Source organism: Amphiprion ocellaris, chromosome 9, assembly GCF_022539595.1.
Source record: "Amphiprion ocellaris isolate individual 3 ecotype Okinawa chromosome 9, ASM2253959v1, whole genome shotgun sequence".
NCBI lineage: Eukaryota > Metazoa > Chordata > Actinopteri > Pomacentridae > Amphiprion > Amphiprion ocellaris.
The window spans coordinates 12,658,406-12,685,416 of NC_072774.1; the positions used below are offsets into that span (position 1 = coordinate 12,658,406).

Genomic DNA, 27,011 nt, shown 5'->3' on the forward strand with positions numbered 1-27,011 from the left:
AGAAGTACTCCGTCAAAGCTGTTTATTTCTCAATTTGTGTTTTCGGAAGTCACAGCAACATAGAATCTGGCCATTTAATGTATATCTACCCACAAACTAAATAATTGCCTTGCAGTGAACACAGGCATGTGTTTTGCATGCGTACGTTATGTACAGATACCGAATTGTGTGGCCGAAATATGTAGCGGGCAGCGTGAATTAATGCAGGCAGCTGGCATAGCGTTCACTTGTTGTCATAGTTACAGTGAAACCGTGCCGCTGTCTCACAATGATACAGAAATCTTTAACAAATCCGTGGATACAGACTAGAAGCCGCATCACTGCCAAAATCTAACAAGGCGGTCCTTGTGTCATTTCTGACCTTCCCTGAAAATTTCATCCAAATCTGTTCTTCTACTTTTTTATTAATGTTGTGCACAGAAAGACTAACAGACAAACGTACCCCGATCGTCACATAACTCTGCCACATTCCTTGGCAGAGTAAGAAAATGATTTAAAACAACAATTGCACAGAGATGAAAAAGAAAATTTGATTACATGAGCTGATTCAGAAACAGCATTTACAGTCGGTAAAAATGAAAGATGTTAGTCTAGAACAAATATTTTTCAGTATAAATAATCTGTATATTACTTGTAACATGTAACTTTTGCTATCAAAATACTGAAAGACTCCAGTGAAAGTTTTTCCTCAGCTACTAACCACTGCTGTTCTTTGTCCGTCAGCTGGAAGACGCCCGTAAGTCTGCCGACAGGAACAGCCACCTGGTGGGAGCTGCCCATGAAGAGCTGCATCAGAGCCGGGTTCGACTGGAGGGCATGTCGGCTCAGCTCAGCCAGCTGCAGAAACAGGTAAACACCAGCAGTGACACCATCTATCAGGCCACGCTGCTGTATGACCCGCTCATTCTGGCACAAATGCTCCAGAGCACATCTGTTTTCTCTACCTCTGAGCAACGATAATTGATTTACGCTCCGCTCGCCTCATCAGCCGGCGCTTGTAGTGCGACTGATCCGCCTTTGTTTGTCTCTAAATCAGCTGTCGGCCAGCGAGGCCAAGGTTCGGGAGCTGGAGGAGACGATGTCACGGGAGCGGGACACGATGTGGCGACGACTGGAGGGTAAAGAGCGGGAGATGGCCGAGATCCGAGCCCGCATGCAGCAGCAGCTGGACGAGTACCAGGAGCTGCTTGACATCAAACTGGCTCTGGACATGGAGATCAGTGCTTACAGGAAGCTGCTGGAGGGCGAGGAGGAGAGGTGAGGTTGTCTGTAAAGCAGCCATTGAAAAATACAGCCACTCTGAGAAGCGACTAAAAAGTCAGTGACAAATTGGTTTCAGGAATAGAAATCATTACTTTCTTTACTCTACCAGTCATGTACAGATCAGGTAGAATTAGCAAACAGTTTAATAAATAATATTTTAGAATCTCTGCTACTCTGCAGGCAGACAGTTGTGACTGAAACACAGAAGAAATTGTAGTTGTTGGGTCCTTTAGTTCCCGTTAAAGTGCATCTTCATAGTACAGAATACATCCTATGTGAAAGAGCTTTTGTTTTCGCCGGTGTAATTATGGGAACTCTAGGCAAAGAGGAGCTTAAAGTAACTGTTTAAAAAGTTATTCACCATTTTTCAATCCTTAACGTGCATATTTTATATTTGAAATAACAGAAAATGTCTGGAAAATAACTATCTTTTTTGTTTAATGAAATATCACAATAGTGTACTTTAATGGTCAGACGTAAAATGACAAATTACTGTTTGTATAATACAGATTTTTTGATGCTCACATCATTGCACTGTTTTGGCTTATTTTTAAGTAATGTATTTATTTTTTACTGTCGGCATGTAAAAAAATGCTTTTTTTCTGGGATTTCAGTGCATAGTTATCTGTAATTTGACAAAACAATCTGACAAATAACAGTTTAAAAAGTTATTTTCCATTTTTCAATCTTTAATATACGTACTTTTTCTTTCAAAAAACTGTAAAATAACAATATATATATGATTTAAAATTGTGTTACGCTGTTGTCAACCATTGTTACAAAGAAATAATAATATTTGTAAAATGCATATTTTTGGCATGGATGTGATTTACACTTTTGGCCTGTAATTTAACAAAACAGGGCAAAAAGTGAAATAAATTATTTCCCATTTTTAAGTGCTTATTATATCTAATTTTCTTTCAATTAACATCAAATATCTGTTCACAAAATTTTTTTGTTGATTTGAATACAGTAAAAACTAGTGTCATTTTTACAGTCACATGTTGTAAAAGAATGATAAATACAGATTTTGGTCTTTTTTTTATATATATTGACATGTAAATTAATACATTTTAGGTTATTATCTGTAATTTAACAAAATAGGGACAATCTGTCAAATAACAGTAAAATGTTCTTTAAAATTACAGTTAAAAACATTCACTTGTTAGAATTTATCCCAGCACTGTGATCAGGGTTTCCATTTCAAATTAGGATTCTTATGCTATTTGTGAGGCTTTGCAGAAAACGGAAAACGATTCATTCTTTGCAACAGTAACTTCACCTTCAGTAGAAAGGTTGATAAGTTGTCTGTTGCCTGGAGATCATTCCATGATACTGCAGACAAATTTTCCCAGATCAGGCTCTGTTCATGACTCGGTAAGGCCGGGATATTAAGCAGCTCATGCATCTCAGTGGGTCTAAACCTCTTCCTCCTCGTCTCCCCAGGCTGCACCTGACTCCCAGCCCGACGCCCATCAAAGTCACCGTGACTCGGACCTCTGGCTCGACCATCGGCCACACAAGCCGCCTGCTGCAGTCCTCCAGTGCCGGTTCGACCAACGGCCAATCCAGCCGCCAGGTGCAGTCCAGCGCCACTGCCTCCAGCAGCCGCAACTCCTCCGGCAAGAGCGTGAGTAAGAAGCGCCGCCTCAACGACAACGACAGCGAGACGTCCAGCATGGCGGGGGGCACCGTGACCAAGACTCGTATCAGCCAGCAGGCCTCGGCCAGCGGGCGAATCACCGTGGACGAGATCGACATGGAGGGAAAGTATGTCCGTCTGAGCAACAAGGCTGACGAGGTAACCCAGTTCAAACCCTTGTAAAGATGCACGATGAGATGCTTTTAGTCTTCTGACACTGACTGCAAACTTTTGCACTAGTTTTTAACCACACAAGCACATGTAAAAAAAATAAAAAATTATATTCAACAACTAACAAATCTGTCTTGAACAAATCTTTGTGTTCTGTCGTGTTTTTGAGGATTAGTTTTAGTTGTTTTTTGTCTCATTTTGTGTGGAATGAAACGATTTTCAGTTTTCTGTCCGATCACATGTCCCTCTTCACATTTCTGTCATATAGGACCAATTGCTGAGCAACTGGCAGGTGAAGAAACAGGTCGGGAATGCCACCCCCATTGTCTACAAGTTTCCCCCGAAGTTCACTCTGAAGGCTGGAGGCACTGTGACTGTACGTTACACCGAGTTCTGGTCATCCTCTTGTTTCTAATTTTAATACTGTTGGCTCATTTTTAAAGGCAGTCAGTGATTTTCTTTGTTTTTGATGAACGGGTTGATGTTGTGTTTTAAAAAATATACATCTCAGTCTTTTCTACATGATAATGCACTGTGTCAGTATACTGGGAGGTAGAGACAATGTCAATGGAGTATTTTTATTTAATTGCAACTTCAAGTTAATGTTAGCTAACCCTTTGAACGCCAAGTAGTTTTTGGGAATTTTTTTTCTCATCAAATTTTACTCACTGTGGCCTCATTTTTTACTGTATAAAGTCCTGAAACTCTTTTGAAACAGAACAAGCATGACTAGCAGAACTCAGAAATATCTTTTGTGTAGTATGACAGTTATAATTTTATAAATCATAAGAGTTTAGGTTCCTAAAAGTTGTTGTTTGACAGAAATTTAGGCCAATATATAATATATTTTACAAGTGTTGACAGCTGTGAAAAAAAATGGTAGCTTTGAATTTTTGACTGTTGATCACAGCAGAGATGATTTTTTTAAACTAGAGATGTAGAAGAAGGCGATTTTGACAAGACATCACAATTTTAAGCTTATTTTGGGTATTTTTCTTGATGTGTTACACACAATGCATTCACAGTAATGGAAAATGGAAAAGAGATTCTGGCTCTGATAAATGTAATAAATGTGACCGTTTATTTTTTAAAGAATGATGCCTTATTAACCTGCTGTGAGTTCACATGGTTTAGTTACTAACTCTGTGGCCTTTGATGCAAATAAAGTCAATGATGCGCAGGTTTCCAATAGCAATATACAAACAGAATGACACATGTGGCGTGAAGGTAACTGTTGAATCTCACAGGCATAAACTGGAACCGAGATGAGCCCCAGAACCAAACTGGAAAGTGCAGCTTCAGCATGTTATCGATGTTTTGTCCAGATGTTGGAAGGGATGATGTGCTTCATATAATGGGAGTTCCCTTTTCAGATCTGGGCTGCGTCTGGCGGTGGAACCCACAACCCTCCGACTGACCTGGTGTGGAAGAGCCAGAACTCCTGGGGCACCGGCGACCAAGTGCAGACCATCCTCATCAGTGCCAGCGGAGAGGTGAGACCCATTTTCCGTTACAAATAAATACTTTTCCGTTTGACTGCAGTGAATTAACAGTTTGTTCCCTTACCACCAGGAAATGGCCATGAGGAAAGTGACGCGCACCCTGTTCCAAGACGACGATGATGATGAAGACATGGTAAATTTGTGTTCTGTTGCTGCATAAGAATCCTGTAGGAGCTGTCCCAGTGGAGCAGCAGCTGATAAGTGTTGTGTGTTGCCCCCTGCAGGGAGCTCACAGCACGAGCTGCGTAGAGAACGAGTACAACCTGCGCAGCCGCACGGTCATCTGCGACCACTGCGGGCAGCCGGAGCGCACCGGTGGTTTACCTGAAGGCCTCCTGGGGCATTGCTCCTTCATGGGCAACAACGAACCCAGACAGGTGCTACACATTCACAGCGTCACAACTATAATCTACAGCATTATTAACAGCTTTATATTAGGCTGAAACAAATATTATAGTGTGATTTTATTGCTGATTAAAATTGAGTATTGTAGAACCGACAGCGAGGAGTTTCACAACAGTTTCCTGCATCACAGATGTTCCAGATGTGTTGTCCTTCCGTACTGTAGGATGTTAGAGGATTTGAAACAGACTTTGAGCATAAGATGTCTGCAGTTAGTTTAATTACCAGCCAAAAAAGGGGTCAACATCTGATCCAGGAACACAGATACTTCCTCTAATTATATGACAAACACTCGTGCTGCAAATGTTTGAATCACACTACAAGTGGGAATGTATGTGATGTCCTGAGAAGCATTTAAAGTTAAAGAAAACACCCAATAACAGCTAAAAAATGTTGGTAATTCATCCACAGAACACCATTTGTAGAGATTTTACCCTTTTAGCCCCTGTTTCTGCTGTCTGTAATTTGGATTTAAACCTTGATAAAGGCAGAAACACACAAAATACGCACATTGATATCGTGGAGATATGTAACATGCAGGGTTTGTAGATATAATTTCAGATTTTCTTTGGTCAACTACAGCTCTAGATTTTACTGAGCTATACAATAAACAGTATATCCACCTTTGTTCAGTGTAAAAGATGAAAGTTGTGTTTCATGCTGCTTCCTGTTGTCTCCTCCTCAGGGCCGTATGAAGCCGGAGAACTGCTCCATCATGTAAAAACCAGACAGCACCTCCTCACCCGAACCCACCTCCTCCTGTCTCCCACACAGGAGAAACACTTTTCTACCACCTTTATTTTTTTATACGACAGTGTCTTGTTTTGTATTCAATGTGTAGGTTAGTTGCTTCCAGGTTTCGGCAGAGGGCACAGGATTTTCATACTCGGCTTTCGTATATCCAGCTTATGTTACTGCATGTGCGCTGACGCTCGTACTGTACGCCGCTCTGCTTGCACTCTCTCACAAACACATTGAGCACTCCATTGACCAGCGCTCGCGCTTTAACCGAGCCGGGGTTTCACATTTAATGGCCTGGCTGTCAACACTCAACACGCACACCTAGTGAACCCTGTCAGGAACACAGCCATACAGCCGAGAGCAGAGGATGAATCCTGCAGGGCTCGATAATCAGACGCTTCTCCTCACAAGTAGGGTTTACAATTAGAATAGAACGAGGAGCAGTATTTACATTCTACAGCAAAGTGTCCAAAGAAAACCCAAAGAATGAAATCTCAGGTTTTTTCTTACCGCAGCCTTAAATTTCTGTTTTTTGTTTTTTTTTGTGGGATTTAGATGATGCTGTCAGGCAGCTGTGACACACTCAGAGAAAATAATTATTTAGATGAATATATTTTCAGCTCGCCCCAGAGTAATGTATTTGGTTATATTTTCGAGAATATATGCAAATAGAATTATTGTGCTGGATAATAATAATTAATGAAGTGCTTCTTTATAGAATTAGTTTTGTCACTGAGGACGTATCAGGAATGTTTTTGCTGATAAATATGATGCATATATAGATGTTGAATTTGCAGGATTTCTCATCTAATTCCTCTAATTCAAGACTATTCTAATAGAGACGCGTTATCGCTGCAATAGGAGAACAGCTTTTTACGGGTTAAATTTACAGATGTGCCTTCAGAGGACAGAGAAAGCATCACATGCCTCGAATCGCCGTCCTCCGATTTGTGTTGCTCCTAAAAACTGGTCATAAAGGCTTTTGTCTTTCTTTCCGCTCAGCTTTTCTGCCATTATTTTGGGGTCTAAGCAGGACTGTGGGGTTTGTACGACTTTGTGACTTCGGCTTCACGCGCTGCTTTTATCGAGGACCTCGCCAGCTATGCACAGCAGGTAGATTTGTACTGTAGTCTGGCAGCTTCAGCCATTTATACTCCAGTGAAACGCATATCAAAGCATTTACTGAAATACTTGATAGCTGATGGTTTTTTTTGTTGGTTTTTTTTTGTTGGTTGCGATTATACCTAATATATGGCATTTCGGCCAAGTTAGATTGGACTTTTTTGCCTTGAGCAGTTTTCACATTATGATACCAAAGTGCCTTTAAAAGTCAGTGATAAACGGGAGATAAACAGCCTGTTTGGCCTCTGTGACACTGATTTATCTAATATCTCAATTGCAGTATATAATTATTGTGCAATATATGCACAACTGAATCCTCCCACTCAGAACAGTTACAGGGTGTGTGCAGGGTGTTTCACAGGCCTGTCTGACTTATTATAAACTACAACACTGCAGAAAATACTCACAAACTCCTGCTAAAACTACAGATGTGCAGACTGTCTAAGGCCTTTGTAAACTCCTAAGCCCTCCCTGTTTTTAGTCTTGGTGGAGGTCTCATGAATCATTTGAAGGACGTCACCCAAAGCCATTGATACCAAAGCTGTAAAAAAATATAGATAATTTTTTTGGTCAAATTATGATGCTATTCACATTATGAAAAAAGCCATGCATTGAGTTGATGTAATAGTTCTTTTTCTAAAATAATGCTGAGTAAAACTTATTTTTTCCAATGATTGCTTTTTGTAATTATTTACAGATTAAGGATGAAAAGGTGCAGACATTTTTATTTACATTATATACATGTTCCCATGGTTACATTCAAAAATATATGGACATATGTTAAAAACAACAACATCAAAGCACTTAAAGCACAATGTACATTCTGTCTGGTTTCTGTTTTCTAATTGGCAGGTTCAAGAGCTTCGCTGGTTGATATTTTTTACAAAACACATCTCTTACAGCATTTCTAAAATTATGTAAAGCCAACACTCAACTTTAGTTTTCTCCCAAACTTTTTGCAGCGAATGAAACTGACTGTGATGCTTTATAAAATGACCCATCAGCCAATTAAAAACTCAGTTTAGCCATATTATATTACTGGTGAATCAGGGTGGAGGAAAACATCTCAAAAACTAGAAGGTATGACTGCATGTGCATAAAAATGTTGTGTAAAAACACGTGGAATGTGAATAATATGCACAAAAAATAATGCAACATAAGTCACAATTTGAATGGGAATGCTAGTTTTTCCATTTTTTCCCCCCATTAAAACAATGTTTGTTGCTGCATGTTCCCTTATGTTTAAATTAATAAGTCAGGGCATCTCTGTAGCAGCACAACTGCTTAATTTATAAGAGGATGAACATTTTACCTTCATCAAATTGCACCTCCTGCAGTTGGAATATTGCACTGTGAATATTTTGATGATGTGATTTTTAAATCTCTGACAGAACTGTAGACACATCAGACTATATAAAGATGCTGTTGTCCAAAAATGAAGTCAAATTATGATAAAAATGGACGCTATCATCTTGTACCAACCAGAGTCTTACAAGTGTTGCAGGAGCCCTTGGAGCGGTGTATCACTACACAAGGAGACCGGTTCCGACAGAGATGGTGGCCAAATTTAAATACAGGCACAGACTTTTTGATAACACTTCATAATTGAACTAGTTGGCACTTGGCTTGTCGTGCGGCAAAAAAATAAAAAAGACATTTCAGAAACTCATCAGCAGTGTCGCAGCAAAAATCATGAGCTGGTTACTCAAACGAATCCACAAATGTTGTTTTGAGCAGTTCAATGTAGGAACTGTTTTGTTCCTACTTAAATACATCCGCCATGTTTATCATTTCCTAGATAATCATGGTTAGTAATTGCTAGTTTTAACTCATAGACTGGTAATGCCAGGCATCAACCTTGGAGGCTGAAAAGTTAGAAAGTTCAAAAAAGGCAGTTCCTCGAATGTCCACTTGAGGCTGATTCCAAAAGTTAGTCAACCCCCATAAACCTTCATGTAAAAATGACTATTTTTTCATCAAAAATAAACATTTTTAGAGCTTTGTAAAAAAAAAAAAAAAAAAAACTTTTGGTGTAGCTAATTTCCTCATTCATGCCAACTATACAGACTATATCCACTTGCATGCTGCAGTTTGGCAAGCCAGCATGCTTTTCTGGCCATTCTGAGCCACAGTCCTCTGTGCAGATAAATCATAATGAGTATAAACAATACTGAGCAGCTGAGAATGCACAGATAGATGAAAACAGCTCATTTTGCACTACAGTCTACAATGGATACATGAACAAGACAAAGATTAAGGCACAAGATTACAATGAAGTAGTATATCTCAAAATAAAATAGAAAGGATGCCATTTGGATTGCTTTGTTCGAGGGCGGGCAGGTACGACTATGCAGACTCTATTTAGAAATGGCATCACCAGCACATTTCTCAGATAATTTGTCTTATTTTCTGCCATTTATCTTTATATCATACAGTTATGAGAATAGTGCTAGTTGATTGGTCGATAAACGAGGATGCCAGGAGATTGATTAGAGTTTAGGTAAGAGTTTTAGGGTAAGCCAAGAAGAGGTGACGTCAGGCAGATCACACCTTTGCCATGTTGCAAAATTCATTTGCACCTGACATAAAGGTGCATTATGGGTAATGTAGGCACCAGTATTCAAGAAGATGACACTTTTCTTTCTGACTAGAATCGCGATGCCAGATCAGTGGAGCACCCTGTGAAGTGAAAATTCAGCTTTATGTGTTTTGGGTGAAGTGGCCCTTTAAATATCATGCAAAGTTTTTAAAAAGCTGTAGGACACTGCTGACATTCATAATGCTGCTTTGATTTGGCTTGTTGATGGATTATTCACAGCAGGGTCAGCGTTTGTTCTCACACTGACCTGTGTACATCTATTAATGAGCACATGTAAATTATCTTCAGTCCCATAAACCCCTTAACAACATGTTCATCTGAAAGTAGGGCTGTTCTACATTACTGTGAGGCAAACAATATATTTATTTCTATATTTACAAAGTTTCTGACAGTGGCAATAAGTTGCATTTCTTTAAGTAAACAAGGAAGATGTTTCATTCCCTAAATGCCACGTTTGGAAACAACAAAGGCGTGAATTATTGTAAAATGCTGCACATTTTAGCTTCAGATGGTTAAAAAAAACAGAAACAGACTTAAACAAAGGCACTTTTTGCACTATTTCACGACATAAAATACATCAGGGGACAATGTTAAGTTTTCAAGCAGCTAATCACAGGGAAGTCCAGCTGTGATCAGTTCATCCAAAGCTGTCTGGTAAGAAACGGATTTGAAAATGTCATTTACCTGAATTTAAAATGCAAAGTTAAACAAAATAATTCCTGCATTGCTCATCGCTGGTGATGAAGACGGAAGAAAATTCAAATTCTGACAAAAAGGGCCCTTTAAACAGGAATACCAGCTGATCAGAAGCGGGGGAAAATGTGTGGAAAACTAAAAATTTCAGCATGTTTAGATGCAAACACATTCCCAAGTCGCTGCTTGTGAAGTCCTCTGGTGTGTTTTTCCCATGGGAGGGGGAAGCAGCTGAAGCCCTGCAGCCTGCTGGCTCCTCTGTCTGGATGGCAGGTCTGCCACGGTGAAGGAAGTACCACTTTAGGCCCTCAGGGAGGCAGTGTCGAGTTAAAAGGAGGGCATCCACAGTAAACGCTAGTTTGGACGCCTGGCCGCTGCTCTGCGGGTGGTCTGCAGCTCCTGCTGTCAGATAGGAGTCTTTCTTCATCATCCCCGAAGTGAGGAGGAGGCTAAAGTCTGCTGTGACTGTCACAGAGGAGCTCTCCTGGGGGAGGGGGGGCGGCGGACCGGCGGCAGGTCGTAGTGTCCCGGGATGTGGCTGTTCACGGGGAGGTCGTAGTGGCTCTGGGGGTCGTCGTGGGGACCGTGGCCGAGGGAGCTCTGACGCTCTGGGAGGAAAAACAACAGCAGGATCCATCTTTACTGATTCCACCACATTTGTTTTATATCTCTTTATATTTTCAGCCTGTAGAATATGCTATTTCAATCAAGGATACAATAGAACATGCAGGCCCCCAGTGGTCCCTCCAAACTGACATCAGCTGTAGTTTAAGCAGCTCATTCTGTATTTGCACTAAATCCAAGGTTTTGTGGTGTTTAGCAATCAGACAATCTCCAAACGCTAAATTCTTAACAAGCTGCTACAAACCACGCAGGCTCACAGAAAACATCACATTTAACTCCAGGATCGATACTTCAATGCAGTTTGTCTGGTGGAGCTCATGCTGCTTTCTGCACTTTTAATTAAACAGGCGAAGCTGATTCAGTAATTAAACACAGTCTGGTTTTTCCCAACAGTAAATAACAACCACTGATGGAAGAAGGCGCTGATTTCCTCCAATCTAAAGTTTAATTAAAATAAATAGACTGATATCAGGCTGATATTTCCTTTAGTGGCTAATCTAACCTCCACTAACACTAGTTAACAGTTTATTAGTGCACTGATGTGCTACTGGTGTCTACATTACAATCAGTACATGAGAGTCACTGTGTTCTGTTTCTCATTTTGCTTTCATTTTCCACAATATTCTGCTGTGCAAAAAAACGACCTGACAAAAGTGTGGAGCTGAAACAACCAATCTTCTTATTGGTATTACTAGGTTAAGTCCTTCTTTAATCCTTTCCCTTATTCCAGCTTCTGAACTCTAATGATTTGACAGCGTACTGGACAGATATAGACTTTGATGCAACAGCATTTTATTCTTTTCTGACATTTTTTAGACCAAATCATTAATCAAGAAAGGAATGAGCAGATGTTTCTTATTTTGCTGAAACTCAGCTTTTAACCTGCAGTACAGAACTTCTCTCTGCCCCCTTTTGTGTATGCAGGCTCTGATGTATTCACTGTTTGCTGAACTGTAATCTTTCCTCTGAAGTTTCTCTTTTATCTGCAGCATCGGACACTTTTCATGAATGCTTCCTCGGTTTTTCCTTCACATTTCCTCCTCTGTCACTAGAGTTGCTCCTCTTTTCATCTGTACTGCGAAATACAGACATTTACCTGGAATTGTAGGTTTGACCCACTGTTGGGTTTGAAAGGCCAAAAATCAACAAAAATCCACCATTTATCAGAACAAGACAATGTGAAAACAGAAAGCACTGTAGAATTTTCAACTTTTGAACAGTCTGTGAACTAGTCTTGTGTTACAGTTTTGTGGGGAAAATGGACCAAATCTGAGCTTAAAATCATATTTAATCAGAATCAATTTAATCTGCAGGCCTTATTTTGAAAATTGCCTAAAATAAACTGTTCACTCTAGCTATACTCTGTAAAAAACAAAAAATTCTGCACTTGTCAGTACAACCAAATAGTCCTGGATGACTTTGCTGTGATAAACAGTCACATGATAAAAATTCAGGAACTTTTTGGCTGAACTGCAGACTGTGTTTACACAGAAAAGCTATAAAAGACAAGTACTCAAAGCTTAAATAGCAAAATATCTTTAGCCTGTAGAGCCGTTTTCTTTGCTAATATTGGTGTGCATACATTTATTCCAGCTTTTCATGCATTTTTGTAAACAAATAATCAAAGAAATTCAGCTTTGTTTTTTTTCCCTCTGATTTATGCCATTTAAATTGCGTCATACTGCACAGAGGACATTTCTGAGTTCTCCCTCCTTCTAGTCATGGCTTTGCTGTTTCCATAGAGGAGCAGGAGAAAAATCAGGCCACAGTGAGGAAAAACATGAAAGGAGCAAGAAACACCCAGAAAGTGCTGCAGAGTTGAGAGAGTTGTTCAGAATTATGTGAACTCCTGCACTCCAGCTTTAACATTTGGCTCTACTCGGGCAAGTTATCAAACATTCTATTAACTTTTTTGGTTGAGGAAAAGTAAAACTCTTGCTAAGGGAGATCATGGGTGCTGCTCACCTCTGCGTAAGGTGCCGGTGTTGAACGGCGGCGGTGCGCTGATCTCGGTGTACGCTCGCTCTCTGGGCACGGCCGACTTCATCTCCATGTAGCTGCTCTCCGGGGGGCAGAAGGGCAGGCCGGGCAGGTCTTTGATGGTGGCGTAAGGATTCTCGCTGTTCAGAGAGCTGCTGCTCACCGCCACCGAGTCCTTCAGCTCTGCCGGAAGAAGTTAAAACCCGTGTAACTTTAAAAGTTGAAGCTTTTTTCCTGAATATTTCAAAGATTTCTCTCTGTGAAGATCTCCTTAATTTCAGGGATTCAGTAGAGTCAGATATGATCAGTTAATAATCTAAGTCATGTTTACAGTAGCAGCTGTGGGGAACTTTGTGCTTATGCAACTGAGGCCCCAGATAAGATGCCAGTTTTGGGTTCATATGGCCAAGCTGTATCCATGCGCAGCACGTTAACATGTTGGCCAACAGAACTAGAGATTTGGATGTTTGGGTTTAAAACAATAGTAGGTTACAGTTTGCAGATATATTACAAACTTTTTGGACATTTAAGCAGCTAATACTCAAGCATAACAATAACTTCATATTCCTGCTCTTCAGCAGTCGGCAGCAGAGCAAGAAAATTAGAAAAAAAAAAGGACTACCTTTGTTGTAATATTTTCCGAGGCTGGCGCTGTAGCTGTAGCTCCTGTCGATGCCAAACGCTCCTGTAAACAACAAAAGAGAAATGTGCCGTCTTTACTTTCATTCACAGTGAGCTAATCAGAAGCAGATAAGTTGCTATGGAAACATACAGAATCAACACCAGGTGAGTGATAGTTGCTGGCAAAGCAACTACATCTTGTTATGGAATCCTTATGTTTATAGTCTCATATCAAAGGTGCACTGCTGACGAGTTAATGCTCGATAAACTTTGGTGAAGACTTCGTAAAAGAGAAATTTTGAAGCTTTGTTCTCAGAAAGAGCTTAATTACTCCACATTTGCACCATGAAGAATGTTCGGCTTTGGATGTTATTATTAATACAAGTAGTTTAACCCTGAAGCTGATGATAGCAGGTATTTTGTGTCGGCCTTCGGTGTTTCTTTCAAGCTATTCAGATTATTCTGGAGTGATTCTCAGAGTGAGAAAGTCCACAGAGGTGTGCCATGAGCAGCGACTTCCACTGATCACTTTACTGCGGCTGTGGTCAGGAGGTCAGGAAACCAACGCTTTACTTTTATTAGCTTGTAAACATTAATTCACTCATTTCATTCCACTCCACAGCTGCACGTCTTTCCTCTGCACGGATCAGAAGTAAAGTTAGTGAACGTACCGGAGTCTTTGCGGGGCTCGTGGTGCTTCCAGTCTGCAGGCAGCGTGGCGTTGGTCTCGACTCCGAACAGACCTCGACGCTCCCGCTCGGCGTTCTTGACGCTGCAGAACAGCTGGTTGTTGGTGTTCTGTGTGACAGGAAAGTGGAAGAAAAACACTCAATGAAGCACTACAAACTGTTTTTACGCTTATTGTATAATTTCACAGGCCTGAACGAACAGCCAGCTGTTGTTGTGCTGCACATCAGCACATCCCATCAGACGACATTCACCTTGATGGTGCGGTCGTGGTTGTTGGGGAGGTGCGGCAGCGGAGGCCTGTTCTGGCTCAGCGTGTGGTAGCTGGGGTTGGAGTAGTAGTGGTGGTAACTGTGAGGAACATCTGCAGGCCCAAAACAAACACATGGCATCACGTCTGCTGCTGTTAAATTAGCTCAAGGTCAATAAAACGCATCTCATTACAAAAACAACAACAGTGAGACACGACTGAAACCACGCTGTGCACAAGAACAACTAAAAGATATGATGATGGTTTCATTTTAAAACTGTTCTCTACCATTTAAAGATTTTCATGCTGTCATATTTCACTCTTGCAGCAGTTACAGCAGTTTAAAATTAATAACTGTGAAATGATACCGCAAGATCTGCACAGTCCCACTTGTTACATCATCTAAATTCTCATTAATAGATTAAATAAATACTCATAAAATGAATATTTAAGCTCTCTAGTGTATGTAGTGCAAGTATACCAAGAATTTTTAACAAAATGCCTCATAAAGCAGCAGGAACACCAACATTTGATAACATTGCAATTTTAAAATCTCAACCTCCTGAATGTAGATACCTTTAATTGATGTATTAGTTCTAAATATAGTATATTTTGGCATTTTAATCCAGTTGGAGTTACATTTTTGACAAGTTTTTGCACTCAAAATTGATGTCAGTGCCATTTTTTTATCATAAAAGGAAAGAAAAATAATTTTGCAAGAATATCACAAGTCCTCAGTGGTGAAAAGGAACAAAGTACATTAACTCAAGTAGTATAACTTAGGGACAGTTTGAAGTACTGTTACTTTTCTGTGATTTTCTCTTTCTACTTTGCTTTATCTTAGAGGAAAATGTTCCACTTTCTGCTTCACTTCATTTATCTGACAGCTTTTTAAAGATGAGGATTTAATACGGTGGATAATATAACAGGCTTTTAAAATGCAACATAAAGGTTTCCAGTCTTTGTGTTTTCTTCCAAAAATCAGCAAGTAGTCTGGCTCACATTTCATTATGAGACCATCAAATACTGATTTTTCCCTCTAAACTTCTCACATGGTTTCATTTCAATAAAATGATCTAGCAAAAAAAACAAAACTAAGATTAGAGAAAAACTAAAAACAGATTTGTGGATCAGATTGTGTTTTTTCTTCTTTTATGTTTCAGATTTATCTGCTGTGTCTGTACATAAAACTGGATATAAAGTAGTTCAAACCTGCAGCGGCTCTGATAACAACAAGCTGCTGACACACTGAAGCTTCACTGGTAATAATCTAATAAAATATCAGTCAGAGGGACCAAACCAAGACTTTTACTGCAATACTGCAACGACACTTTGCTGCTGTGTGCTTTTATTATTCATGGAGGACTCTTACTTGTAATGGAGTATTTTTACTTTGCTGTATTTTATTTAACTAAAGGCTTCTTCTCTCACTTCAAATCCTGCTTTTCACCTCTGTGCCTGTAGGGGGCGTCTTGCTGTCAGGTTAAGCTCTGGCAGGAAGTAAACAACCTCCAGCTGTAGCTTGAAGCCACAGAAACACAGCGTGCTGCTAGTTGTGGTGTTAATAAAGACCAAAACGGCGTCCAAACTGAGCAGCAGTGCAGTTTAATGTGCTGCAGCAGCAGCAGCAGGGATGCATGTCACAGCTGTGCGATGCTTTTCCCACCTGACTGGCTCAGGTGAAACTACCTGTACCTGGGACGGCGTATTCAGAGTTGACTGTGCGGCTGGTGGAGAAGGAGACGGTGGGCGTGTTGTTCTGTTTGTCCTTCTGCCGGCGGCGGTAGAGCAGCAGCAGAGCCAGCAGCAGGACCACCAGGAGGACCAGAACCACGATGCCGCTGATGGCCCCCCACGACTCCCTCTCCCCGGGGGGAAGAGGAACCATGACGCTCCCCGCCTGCTCCGCCGAGTCTGACAAGCAGGAGGCGGATGGAGAAGTCAAGAACAGCAACCAGAGCAGCTTTGATGGGCATTAAGGCAGGTTTTATCATGAAAAAGTTTGATTTTAATCACAACCAGTAAATATAGAGTGTAAAACAGTCCTGTTTAAAAATGGAACAACCTGGCAGCAGGGATGGAAGAAAAAGTGTAGAATAGTTTAACAAAGAAAAATGGACAAAACTATATGTAATGTTCACATCAAAAGTCTGTATTTTTAATTTTGTAAATTAATCCTGTTTTTCTGTGATTCTACTAGTTATGATCTATTTAACAAAACAGAGAAAATCCATATAATAGTTATTTTAATTTTCATTCTTAATTTTTGACGATTTAAATACGGTAAAATGCTAATAATTTTTCAATCAAGCATTGTAAAAGACTAAACTTCCGTTTGTAAATATACTGACTTTTGTGGTGTGATTAATGACATTTTCGTTTTTGTGCTCCCTGTTTTACAGTTAATGTGTAAATTAAAACCTTTCTGTGATCTGTTGGTTTGCAAAACTGAAAAAAAACTGTAAAATAAGAGTTGACAATGTAAAATCTATAATTTTTCAATTCTGAAAATACATAATTTTTTCGTATAACAAAATGACAAATATCTGTAAAGTGATGATGCTATTTATGACGCTGATTGAAATACAGTAAAAATAGAGTAATTTCATGGTCAAAGCTTTTAAAAGAGCAAATTTCCATTTGGAAAATACAGATTTTTGATGTGATCTTATTTTAAGTTTTGGCCTGTTTTTTTATGGTTAACATGTAAATTATTAAATTTTTTCAAAAGAGATTATGTGTACCTTACAAAACAGGGAACATCCATAAAATAACAGTTAAATGATCATTTTTCAATATATATATATATATATACGTCTATAAAATATTTTTGTTGATTTAAATACAATAAAAGAAATAGTGTAATTTTACTTCCAAACTTTGTAAAAGAACAACTTTCTATTTGCATAAATACAGACTTTTGATGTGGACAATATTTACAGTTTTGATTTTTTATGATTAACATGAATATTCTTACTTTTTTCTGTGATTATACATGTTATTATTATCTGTAATATAACAAAACTGCAAAACTGTGCAGTTCAAAATATTTAAAAGTTTTTAAAGTGCAGATGAAAAAGGGAAGCCAGATTGCAATGAAAATTCAGTAAAAGTCAGTGTTGTAGCTGCATATTTATGTACCTTGCTTGCAATCGTCTCCTCCATTTTCACACAAACAGTCTCCAGTAAATCGGTCACAGAGGACGTTGGCTGGACAGGAGCAGGTCTGAGCACAGAACGGACCGAAGCGTCCTGAACTGCAGGCTGGAAAACACAACATATATATCACAGCTGTGCAGGTAAGTATTAAAGAGCTCATATTGTGCTTTTTGTGTTTCTCCTTGTCCTTCAGTGTGCTATATAGCGGCTTTCTGTGCATGTAAAAGATCTAAACGTCCAAACCAAAGGGAGTCACTCTCTCCCACAGAAAACTCTGTTCCTTATCTGCCTGAAACACCTCCTTTAAAATCCAGGCTTTTCTGCTGTTACCTGTTGACATCACCATAGAACACATTTGCATGATGCATAAATAACAGCTAGTTATCAAACAAAGAACTATGTCCTCATTAGAGTCTCTTCTCCTGGAACTACTACTTACACTCAGAGGTGGTTACAGTAAGTAACTGAGTTGGTCCATTTAAGGAAGTGAAGAGACAGGAGCTAAAATGAAAAGCTCAGACAGAGGTGCTGTGGCAGTGTACAGGAGGAGAGAAAATCATGTTTTTTTGTTTTGTTTTTAATTAAAGCAGGTAGACATATTCTAGTAAACCTCTACAATGAAATCATGAACCAGTAAATGTGCAGAATATGGGCTTTTGATATGGACATTAGTTACACTTTTGAGCAGTTTTTTGTTTGTTTTTAAAAACACAACACTCAAGTTAATACTTTTTCCTTTGGCTTTACTATTATTATCTGTTATTTGGGAAAACAGGGAAAATTTGTAAAATCTAAGTTCAAAAAGTACAGCAATATCTGTAAAAAATAATTCAATTTAGCTCATTTATATATAGCAAAAATGTCAAATTTTACAATCAAATCTTAGAAAAATTTTCCATGTTGTAAAGAACAGATTTAAATGTGGACATTATATATAGCTATGGCCTGTTTTTTGTTTGTTTTACAGTTAACCTGCATATTAGTACTTTTTTTTCTAGGATTTCAGTAGTTATTATATGTAATTTAACAGGAAAAATATGTAAAACAACAGTAACAAATTAAAATTTCAATCTCTTAATACTTTTTTTTCAAACGTTGTAATACAATAAAATATATGAATATTTACAGTTTGTAAGTAAGTTGGAGTAATTTTTTTATTTCATTCATAGAGTGTTAACATGTAAAAAGTACAGTATTCTATGTCTGCATCTGCTATCATGATAAAAAATAGGCACAATAATATGAGAGTCTTGATTTTCTTTGCAGTTTGGTTGGAAAAATATCTACATTTTTAAACAATTGGCCAAAATTATTTGGAAAATATTAGCATATTCAATATTTGCAAAGATACAACTATCCTATTGTGAACGAAAATAGGAACTTTTTTGTTTGTTTTCTGCTACTTTTACTTTAAAGCATATTAGAAATCAATCAATTGAGAAAATGATCAACAGATCTACTCATCATGAACATAATTGTGAGTTGCAGCTCATATTTGGTGCAAATCAACATGAAATCCCTCACGTATGGAGCAGTCGGTCGCCGTCCAGCCGGGCAAACATTCACAGTGACCGTCCCGGTGGTTGCATGTGGAGTTGTTGGCACATTTAACGCACACTTCAGAACACTGTTTGCCGTAGTAGCCAGCAGGACAAACTGCAGACACACAGAGAAACCTGTCAAATCAGCTGCAAGAGCTGCGTTTCTGCATGTTAAATAGAAGCTCAGTGATAATTGCTGATGAGAACCTTGGTCGCAGTTGGGTCCGATGTATCCGGGCAGGCAGTCACACTCTCCTGTCACATGGTGGCAGCGGTACGACTGACCGCAGGAGGCGCAGGACGAGCTGCACTGGTCGCCGTACATACCCGCTCTGCATTCTGGGAAGGCAAAGAATCACCAATATTACACATTAAACCCATCTGTGGCTTTGAAGAGTTGCTTTCTCAGCTGGTCACTCACTGTTCTGACAGGTGACTCCCCAGAAACCTGGACGACAAACACAAGCTCCAGTTTCCCTCAAACACGTGTCGCTGTTGGGACAATGCTTGAAGCAGGTCTGGTTGCAGTGGCGCCCCCACAGGCCGTCCGAACACGGCTCGCTGCAGCGCGGACCTGGACCCAAGGAAGCAGTAAACCTTTACTGGTGAATGTTTACTGTAGTAAAAACCCTGCATTCAGAAATTTACTACAGTAGCAGTGTTACACTGTCAAAAACAAAAGTAGCCAAAAACTAAAACCTTAAAGTACACTGAGATACAGAGGACTCCTTTAAAACATAGCTGAGGGACAAAATTAAAAATAAAGGCCACAAAATTAGTAAAAGAATAATGCTATTAAATTTTAAACTAAATGACTAAAACACTGTAAAATAAAATGAAAGAAAAAAGAATAGATAAATAACTCCAGCTATAGATTCCTCTTTCTGAACTTTCCAAGTTCAGAAAAAGTAAAAACAGCAGCACCTGCAATGTAATCCAATTATTTGACATCATCTGAGCATGTTGGTTTAAGGCCTGCATTAAACAAAATGGTAATTAAATACTGTAAGTGGGTAAAAAACACTAAGGGCACTGTAAATAAATAAAACCCGGAGTCCAATACGACTCAGAGAAACACAGATGATCAGGAAACAGATGGAAAGAAAGAGAGAATGGGATATTTTTGTGGTGTAAAAATGTTGCAAAAATATATTAGTGTTCTTGGACAAATCACAAAGGAGAGTTTTTATTACCGTCATTACTTTGAGCTACAACAACTTTGTGAGGCTGCACTTGAGTGCAAATAAAAGAAGGATATAACCACAGAGTCTGAAGTCGATCTTTAAACCTGCACTATTACTATCAGCCAGTAGGGGGCGACTCCTCTGGTTGCACAATGAAGTCAGATTGTAAAAGAAATCTAAAAAATGATCCTACATCTCAATTGATTTGTTACTTCAGTAAATATTTTCCTAATGACTTTATGGTCTCAGCTGCTTCTTTCAAGTCTTCTTCAATATATTATAGTGTTCATTTATAAATTTATGATCTGATTCAAAGGAATAAAGATGACAAAGGTTTTGAGTTGTGGACGGAAAAATTCCATACTTTATTCCAGACAAAAAATCAGTTGATAAACCACCAGCTAATGTCTTGGTGGCTAAATCCATCCTTTATGTGCAGTATCATTCATTAATTCAAACTTTATTTAGGTTTTTGCGGAGTCATTGAGGGCATTTTATTCTTTTCAATGACGTCTAGAGTACAAAGAGAACAAACAGGGCAATAATTCTACATTCAGTAGTGTAGAGTTTTGTAATCGTGGTTTTAAATGACCCTACAGGTTCAGTTGAATGTCATCTAATTGCTTAAGCAAGTGGAGTCATGACAAAAAAACGTTATGTTTGGTGTCATCTTGTTGTTCAGGGCCTTATAAATGAAAAGAAACCAACATCTGTCACCTCTTACTACTAGAGATGACCAGCCAGCTTTTAAATAACTGTAGATGATGTTACTATAATCTAATACAGGCAGGAAGACGGCCTCAACTTGGGGGAAATTATCTCCACAAATACCCAACTTTTTGTGTCAATATGAAATTTAAATGTTACTTTTTGATACAACCAGGTATCATGATGAGAACTTTGAGAAATAATTCACTAAGAACCAGAAATGTGAACTTCATGGTGGTGCTTGAGGCAAAATAAGGGGACCACGGAGGTCTGTAGGATTTTTCCACTGAGTGCTGGTAGAAAAATGGTAGACGGTAATGTTAACAGGCGAAACAACACCAACTCACAGGTGGTTCTTTCAGTCACACCGCAGTGCGGCGAGAATAAAAGCGAAGGAGGATGCTTTAAAACCTGTGGCTCCCTCAGTGCTGCTGGACCAGACTTATCTGTGATAGCCAAGCCAAGCTGGCAGCGACGGCAGTAGGACGTCATCACTTACCCCACCAGCCTGGCAGACAGCGACACTCCCCGGTGGCAGCTTGGCAGCCGTCGGCATGAACACAGTCGCACCTCTTCAGGCAGCCAGGCCCAAACGTGCCCATCTGCACAGTGAACAAGAGCCAACGGGCAAAGAATCGTCAGGGGAATCTCTTCACTGCTCGGCCAGCTCGGTCAGAGTCAGACAAAATACTACACTGGCAGCGTGTTGCTGTGTGGACAGCCTGGTGTGTTGGCGTGGACAAAGACAAGACAGCGACGGATCCAAAACGCAGATTAAAACATACAGAGTTTGAGGTGAGGGAAGGGAAGGATGACGATGCTGCAGTCAAAGCTGACGTCCTGTAAATTTATCACCGTCGCGATTTGTGTTTTAGCTTCACACTTCATTCGCCTCCTCAACTTGGCGTGAAACAAAAACAGCAATAGTGCATTTGTCGTCTAGATTTAGTGATGTTTTATTGATTTCTTTTACAAGGTGACATCTGTTTCCATGCAGTGCAGTGGCTCCAGTCCAGCAGTTTTGGGAGTTGAAGTGAGAGCAGATTAGCACATAAAACTGCTGCTTTGCATTTCTTTTACCATGTTTTAGACTGTAAATTTACATGTAGCATATTTTGCCCAATCTATATATTTAGTTTCCTGCAAACATTCATGTGTACTATTTTATTTCCAGGTGCAATATTTCATTTTCCTGTGCAATGTTTCAATATAAGTGCAGAATTGTATTTTCATGAGAAATATTTCATATCATGTCCAATATTTAAATTTCATGCGCAATATTTAATTTTCAGGTGGAATATTTCATTCTAATTTACAATATTTAATTTTATTGTTTCATAATACAGTAATATTTCAATGCATGTGCAATATTTCATCTTCCATATTGTACTTAAATGTTACTGCTTTTTTATTAGACACTGCATTCATTCTCATGTGTTTTAGTTGTTTTCTGAGCAACATTTGGCACAAGAATTTCCTTCAGGATTAATACAGTTTTAGTCTATTTTGTCTTATCTAATATAAATATTCTCAAGCATGTTGAGCACAAAAAACTTCCCAGTTAAGATCTAATTTGACCTTGTATTTATTGTTTGGACTGACACGTTTTTTTTGTTTGTTTTTTACACTAAACTACACTCACAGTGATGTAAGAAATCTACCAGATTTTTGTTAAGATCCCTGTTGGAGGTTATTGTATCATCCAAAACAGTCATAAAGCATCGCTGCTGGTAGGAAGTATTGTGTGTACAGAGTAATGTGTGTAATATAAGATTATGGTAGCATATTTTTTTCAAGGTTGTAGGAGAAAAATGTCCTAGATTGAAGAAACTGCTGCGTAAAGATCTGACAGGTCACCAAAAAGCAGTCTTTACTGTTTATTGTCTGTCCTCTGGTGGATCTTCGACTCACCGGGCATGGTTGGTCGCAGTGCGCCCCCTGCCAGCCGGCCGTGCAGCTGCAGGATCCATCTGCAGGGTTGCATTTTGCCCCGTTGGCGCAGTGGCAGGTGGCGTTGCATCCTGGGCCCCAGGTTCCCTCGGAGCAGGGGGTGGAGCAGTCCAGGCCTCGCCAGCCTGCACACACAAAGCACAGAGAGCCCGAATTTCACCACTTTCCTCCAGTGATGCTGCCACTAGTCTCAGCTGCTCAGTTTGTGAGCTTCTTTAAATGCTCCTCTAACTGAATTTTTTACCTTCTTTGCAGAAACAAGTCCCATCGACCGGTGAGCAGTCGACAAAGTTCTTACAAGAGCACTCCAGGGAGCAGTTCTTTCCATAGGTGCCACTTTTACAGGGACTCTCACAGTGAACGCCCTGCAGGCAAGAACAGCAAACCCCAGATTCCACAGGTTAGGTGGCATTTTCAGTAAACAAAATGTGTCACATAATCAAACCTGAGAGGTGCTACAGGAATTTTATAAGCCTGATTTCTTTAATTCAGCTACTGATTGAGAGCTAAATCGATCTGCTGCTCACCGTGAAGCCTGGAGCGCACTGGCATCGCCCGGTGGCACTGTCGCACACGCCTCCGTTCACACAAAGACAAGGCTCCAGACAGCCGTGACCGTAGAAACCATGAGCGCAGGTCTCGTTGCAGTAAAGCCCCGCCCACCCCGGCTGGCACGTGCACTCTCCTTTCATTGGGTGGCAGCTGGACAACAGAAACAGACATTAATATGAAGGAAGCAGTGTGAGATGGTGTCCCTCTCAATTATTTTCTACTGGTAAAATATAAAATATGAGCTCCCATAACCAATATTTCTATTGCGGAAAATCTAATTTGTTCCATATATTCCATTATATAATGATTTGTCATCTGTTACTTTAATTGCCACAATAAATTAATGCAGAAAAGGCACAATTTAGTGCACAAAGATTCACCAAAAGTAGGAAAATAAGTTTTTGAAGCTCAAAATCATTTTAGGAAGACCTTCCAGACCTTCAAATTATATTATGTATATATGTATTATGTATTATGTATATATGTGCCAGCGTACATGTACTTTATGTGTCCTTGTCTTATTTTCAGGGCACGTATATTCACACACAAAAAAAATTATTGTGTGGGTTTTTTGATAGGCTGAAATCAAAAGTAATCTAATTTGTTCACAAGACAATTTGAGCTCATATATATATATTTTTTTACTCATTATTGATATATTTTTTATTGTCTATTTTTATTGTCTATTTGATTTTGTAACTATTTATTTTATTGTTAATTTTATCCTCTTTTACTCTTTATTTATTTACTTATTTCTGTATTTATTTTTTTACTGTTACTGCTACTACTATTATTCTTAGCCTTGTTTTTATGCTGTTACACTCTATTTTCTTTTATTACACTTGCTCTTTTACTTATTTGGATGTGGTATTTTTTTTTATAATTTATCTGGTGTTGTTTTTTCCAATTCATTCTAAAAACCTTTCCCCATGTTTTTTTAGAATTTGCTGACCTGCCTGAATATACTTTTATTTTTTGCCCTGTCTGTAAAGCACTTGGTAAATTCTGTTTTTAAAAGATGCCATATAAATAAAGTAATTATTATTATTAGTAGTATTATTTTCAGTCTCAGGGGTGAGTTTAACTATTCTGTCAGATTAGTTTGAAATTAGGTCACCAAACTGTTTTAGCCAATAGAAAGTGTCAGTCAGCCACGCCCACACAGTCCTGAGGAGTCTGGTCAGGTAAAGACACCTGTGTGAGTCTGTGTGCGGCTTCACTTCAGTCAGACAACATTTTGTCAGTTTACCTGAACTGCAATTAACTGTAAAGAAGTTCCAGAATCCAGTTTAGTTAGCTAACTTTCTCGGGTATCATGATTGCATTCAAAAATATGCTAAAAAGTGTAACATTTTCATTTTTTCCCAGCCCCCAGGTAGCTAAAGTTGAGGCCTCTGTGAAGCAGGAGAACCAGCTAAATAGAGACGCTTGTTCTTTATGGACTCAAGTAGCAGTGAAGAGACAGCATGAGGACTTAAAAATTACTATACTTGGACAAGACTAAAAAGGTGAGCGTTGTGCTTTATTGCAGGTATGGAATGTATATTTGTGCACTCACGGTGAAAACAAACCAGTAATGCTGGACGGAAATGCAGCGTTTTTTCATTTTAAGCTCATCATCATCATGTCTAGAAGTTGTAAAGTGGTAAACTGCAGGTTTCATAATGGGGATGGCAGCCACTGTGGCTCAGGAGAACATTTAATGTGTGAAAAACATTTAGTAGCAGGTTTAGTGCTGCCTTGAATTAAGCTTCACAGTTAGTTCATAGACCAAACTTCATTTTACCTGCCTGTATATTCACACATGATGATTTAATATGACTGCAGAGTTACAGTTACTTTTCCACATTCTACCATAATCCGTGCAGCTGTTCTGTTTGCAGCGTGTTATCTGCAGCATTGTGGCCAACAGGTTTTGCTTTTAGATTTGTCAAATTCCAATTATGACTGTTCTAATTGAATTAAACTGAATTTATATTCAGTTCCAAAAGCAGTTGGGATTAGCCACAGTTTGACCTATTGAAAGAGGACAGTTTAAAAATCTGAACGCAAAGTGGTCAATTATTTTCCAGAACTTGTCTTCTTTTTAGACTAGCCATCTAAAATACACACTTGGATTTTTATTTCACTTTGACATTTATGCAAATTAGTGCACAAGGAATAAGACAATCTCTCATTTGCAAATAAAATTCAACACACATATTCATACATATAATAATTGTATTAATTAACTGGGGAAGTTGTATTTTAATTTATTTGAGTTAAAATAGTATTTTTCAATAAGTTATGGAATTCTACAACACATCTTTGAAGGACCCGTATGGGAAACATCCATCTTCTTGTTTTTTGGCCTGAAAAACTAAAACCGTGCAGACATACGACATTTGGATTAACTTGCTGAAAAAATGCACAATATGGGACCTTTAACGGCCAGTTTTCCCCCAATCTGAGCAGAAATTTCCACTTCCACATCCCTTCCATACACCAAACTCTTTGGCTCTACAGTTTTCTAATGTCTGGGGAACATGACTTGTAGGCTCCTGCATCTCTGTAGCACCACCATGTTTCATCTATAATAGTCTGTTGTGACACATTTATCGAGAAACTGCCACCCTTGTGATTTGGATATTGCACTAGGCCATATTTCAATATTGTTTAGATTAATTGTTCAGCCCTTGATAATACTTGCCAATGTCTTTGGTGAACTTCTAAGCAGCGGATGAGCTGACATCAGTATCTGAGTCTATTTGGTTCTGCTCAGAGTGTTGGCACCCAAACCTGGATTTAATCTTCCTCCTGCTGCCCAAACCTCACTATCTTCTTCTTCTCTGCTCACCTGAGTGTGTGTGTGTCCAGACAGAGACATGTGCGTTCACAGTGCATGCCGTATTTTCCGGGTGAACACATGCGATCCCTGCAGTGTGGCCCGCTGAAGCCCGGCTCACACAGGCAGCCTCCGTCGATGTTGTAGCAGCGAGCGCCGTTAGCACAGTCGCACACGCCTTTACAGTCCTGACCATAAGTTCCTGCAGCACACTCCTCATTACACCTGCAGGGAGCAACACAAGGTCACAAAGAAGCTACACAAAGAGGACAAATCTGTTGTTGATCTCACATGAAGCAAGAAACCAAACCCAAACTTCTGATCTGTGTTGCGGTTGATGGTTGTCTGTCTCTGGTGTTTGTTAAATTGGCAGATTTTAACAGAAAAACAACACAAATCACATAACCAGGCTGTTATAGTTAAAGGAAATTGAAGATGGACTCAAAACATAGATGAAGGATTGAACTAAACTTTTCAGGGTCAGTCCATGACAATCCTATGTTGCTTCACCGTGTCTGAGTTTACCTGTTATTTGTTTTAATAAACATTAGATTTACTTTGATGTGTGTAGAATTACGCCCAATTTGACCATTTTGTCTAGTCATTCTTGCCACATATCAAACCCTATTGACGTTAGAGTTTTCAAAAGTTGGTGAAATGTTGCCCAAAGAGCGTGTTTTTGGTAGGAAATATGGATACATCCAATTAAACACACTTTCTGAACTTTCTGAGGTCTTAGTCCCGTCCCGTTTTGAAAACCTTCACTTTGATTCTATTTCCACTCGCCAGTAATTAT

The 27,011-nt window shown here is 39.2% G+C and overlaps 2 protein-coding genes and 1 long non-coding RNA gene across 5 annotated transcripts in view; 2 read left to right on the forward strand and 1 right to left on the reverse strand.

The window, feature by feature from the left end:
* LOC111578023 (lamin A) overlaps window positions 1-7,517 on the forward strand; it is a 46,279-nt gene extending 38,762 nt beyond the window's left edge. For all 3 annotated transcript variants that reach the window (XM_023284597.3, XM_023284599.3, XM_023284598.3), the window contains exons 6-13: window positions 724-849; window positions 1,037-1,257; window positions 2,710-3,064; window positions 3,345-3,452; window positions 4,450-4,569; window positions 4,649-4,711; window positions 4,803-4,955; window positions 5,666-7,517. In XM_023284597.3, the coding sequence (XP_023140365.1) occupies window positions 724-849; window positions 1,037-1,257; window positions 2,710-3,064; window positions 3,345-3,452; window positions 4,450-4,569; window positions 4,649-4,711; window positions 4,803-4,955; window positions 5,666-5,701 (1,182 nt within the window). In that variant the 3' untranslated portion in view covers window positions 5,702-7,517. The remainder of the gene's footprint in view (window positions 1-723; window positions 850-1,036; window positions 1,258-2,709; window positions 3,065-3,344; window positions 3,453-4,449; window positions 4,570-4,648; window positions 4,712-4,802; window positions 4,956-5,665) is intronic.
* Window positions 7,518-7,541: 24 nt separating this feature from the next.
* The window catches only part of pear1 (platelet endothelial aggregation receptor 1), a 72,917-nt gene continuing 53,447 nt past the window's right edge, over window positions 7,542-27,011 (reverse strand). The window contains exons 9-23 of the mRNA XM_023284602.3: window positions 26,228-26,440; window positions 23,367-23,541; window positions 23,084-23,204; window positions 22,801-22,964; window positions 21,389-21,491; window positions 19,419-19,571; window positions 19,205-19,336; window positions 18,981-19,112; window positions 17,439-17,561; window positions 15,993-16,211; window positions 14,302-14,411; window positions 14,032-14,158; window positions 13,362-13,424; window positions 12,725-12,922; window positions 7,542-10,743 (exon numbers count right to left, since the gene is read on the reverse strand). Coding sequence (XP_023140370.2) covers window positions 10,604-10,743; window positions 12,725-12,922; window positions 13,362-13,424; window positions 14,032-14,158; window positions 14,302-14,411; window positions 15,993-16,211; window positions 17,439-17,561; window positions 18,981-19,112; window positions 19,205-19,336; window positions 19,419-19,571; window positions 21,389-21,491; window positions 22,801-22,964; window positions 23,084-23,204; window positions 23,367-23,541; window positions 26,228-26,440 — 2,173 coding nt within the window. The 3' untranslated portion in view covers window positions 7,542-10,603. The remainder of the gene's footprint in view (window positions 10,744-12,724; window positions 12,923-13,361; window positions 13,425-14,031; window positions 14,159-14,301; window positions 14,412-15,992; window positions 16,212-17,438; window positions 17,562-18,980; window positions 19,113-19,204; window positions 19,337-19,418; window positions 19,572-21,388; window positions 21,492-22,800; window positions 22,965-23,083; window positions 23,205-23,366; window positions 23,542-26,227; window positions 26,441-27,011) is intronic.
* On the forward strand, window positions 17,429-26,292 carry LOC118471264 (uncharacterized). Its single transcript, XR_004848521.2, has 3 exons — window positions 17,429-17,596; window positions 23,095-23,239; window positions 24,760-26,292. It is a non-coding gene; the product is annotated as an uncharacterized LOC118471264 (long non-coding RNA).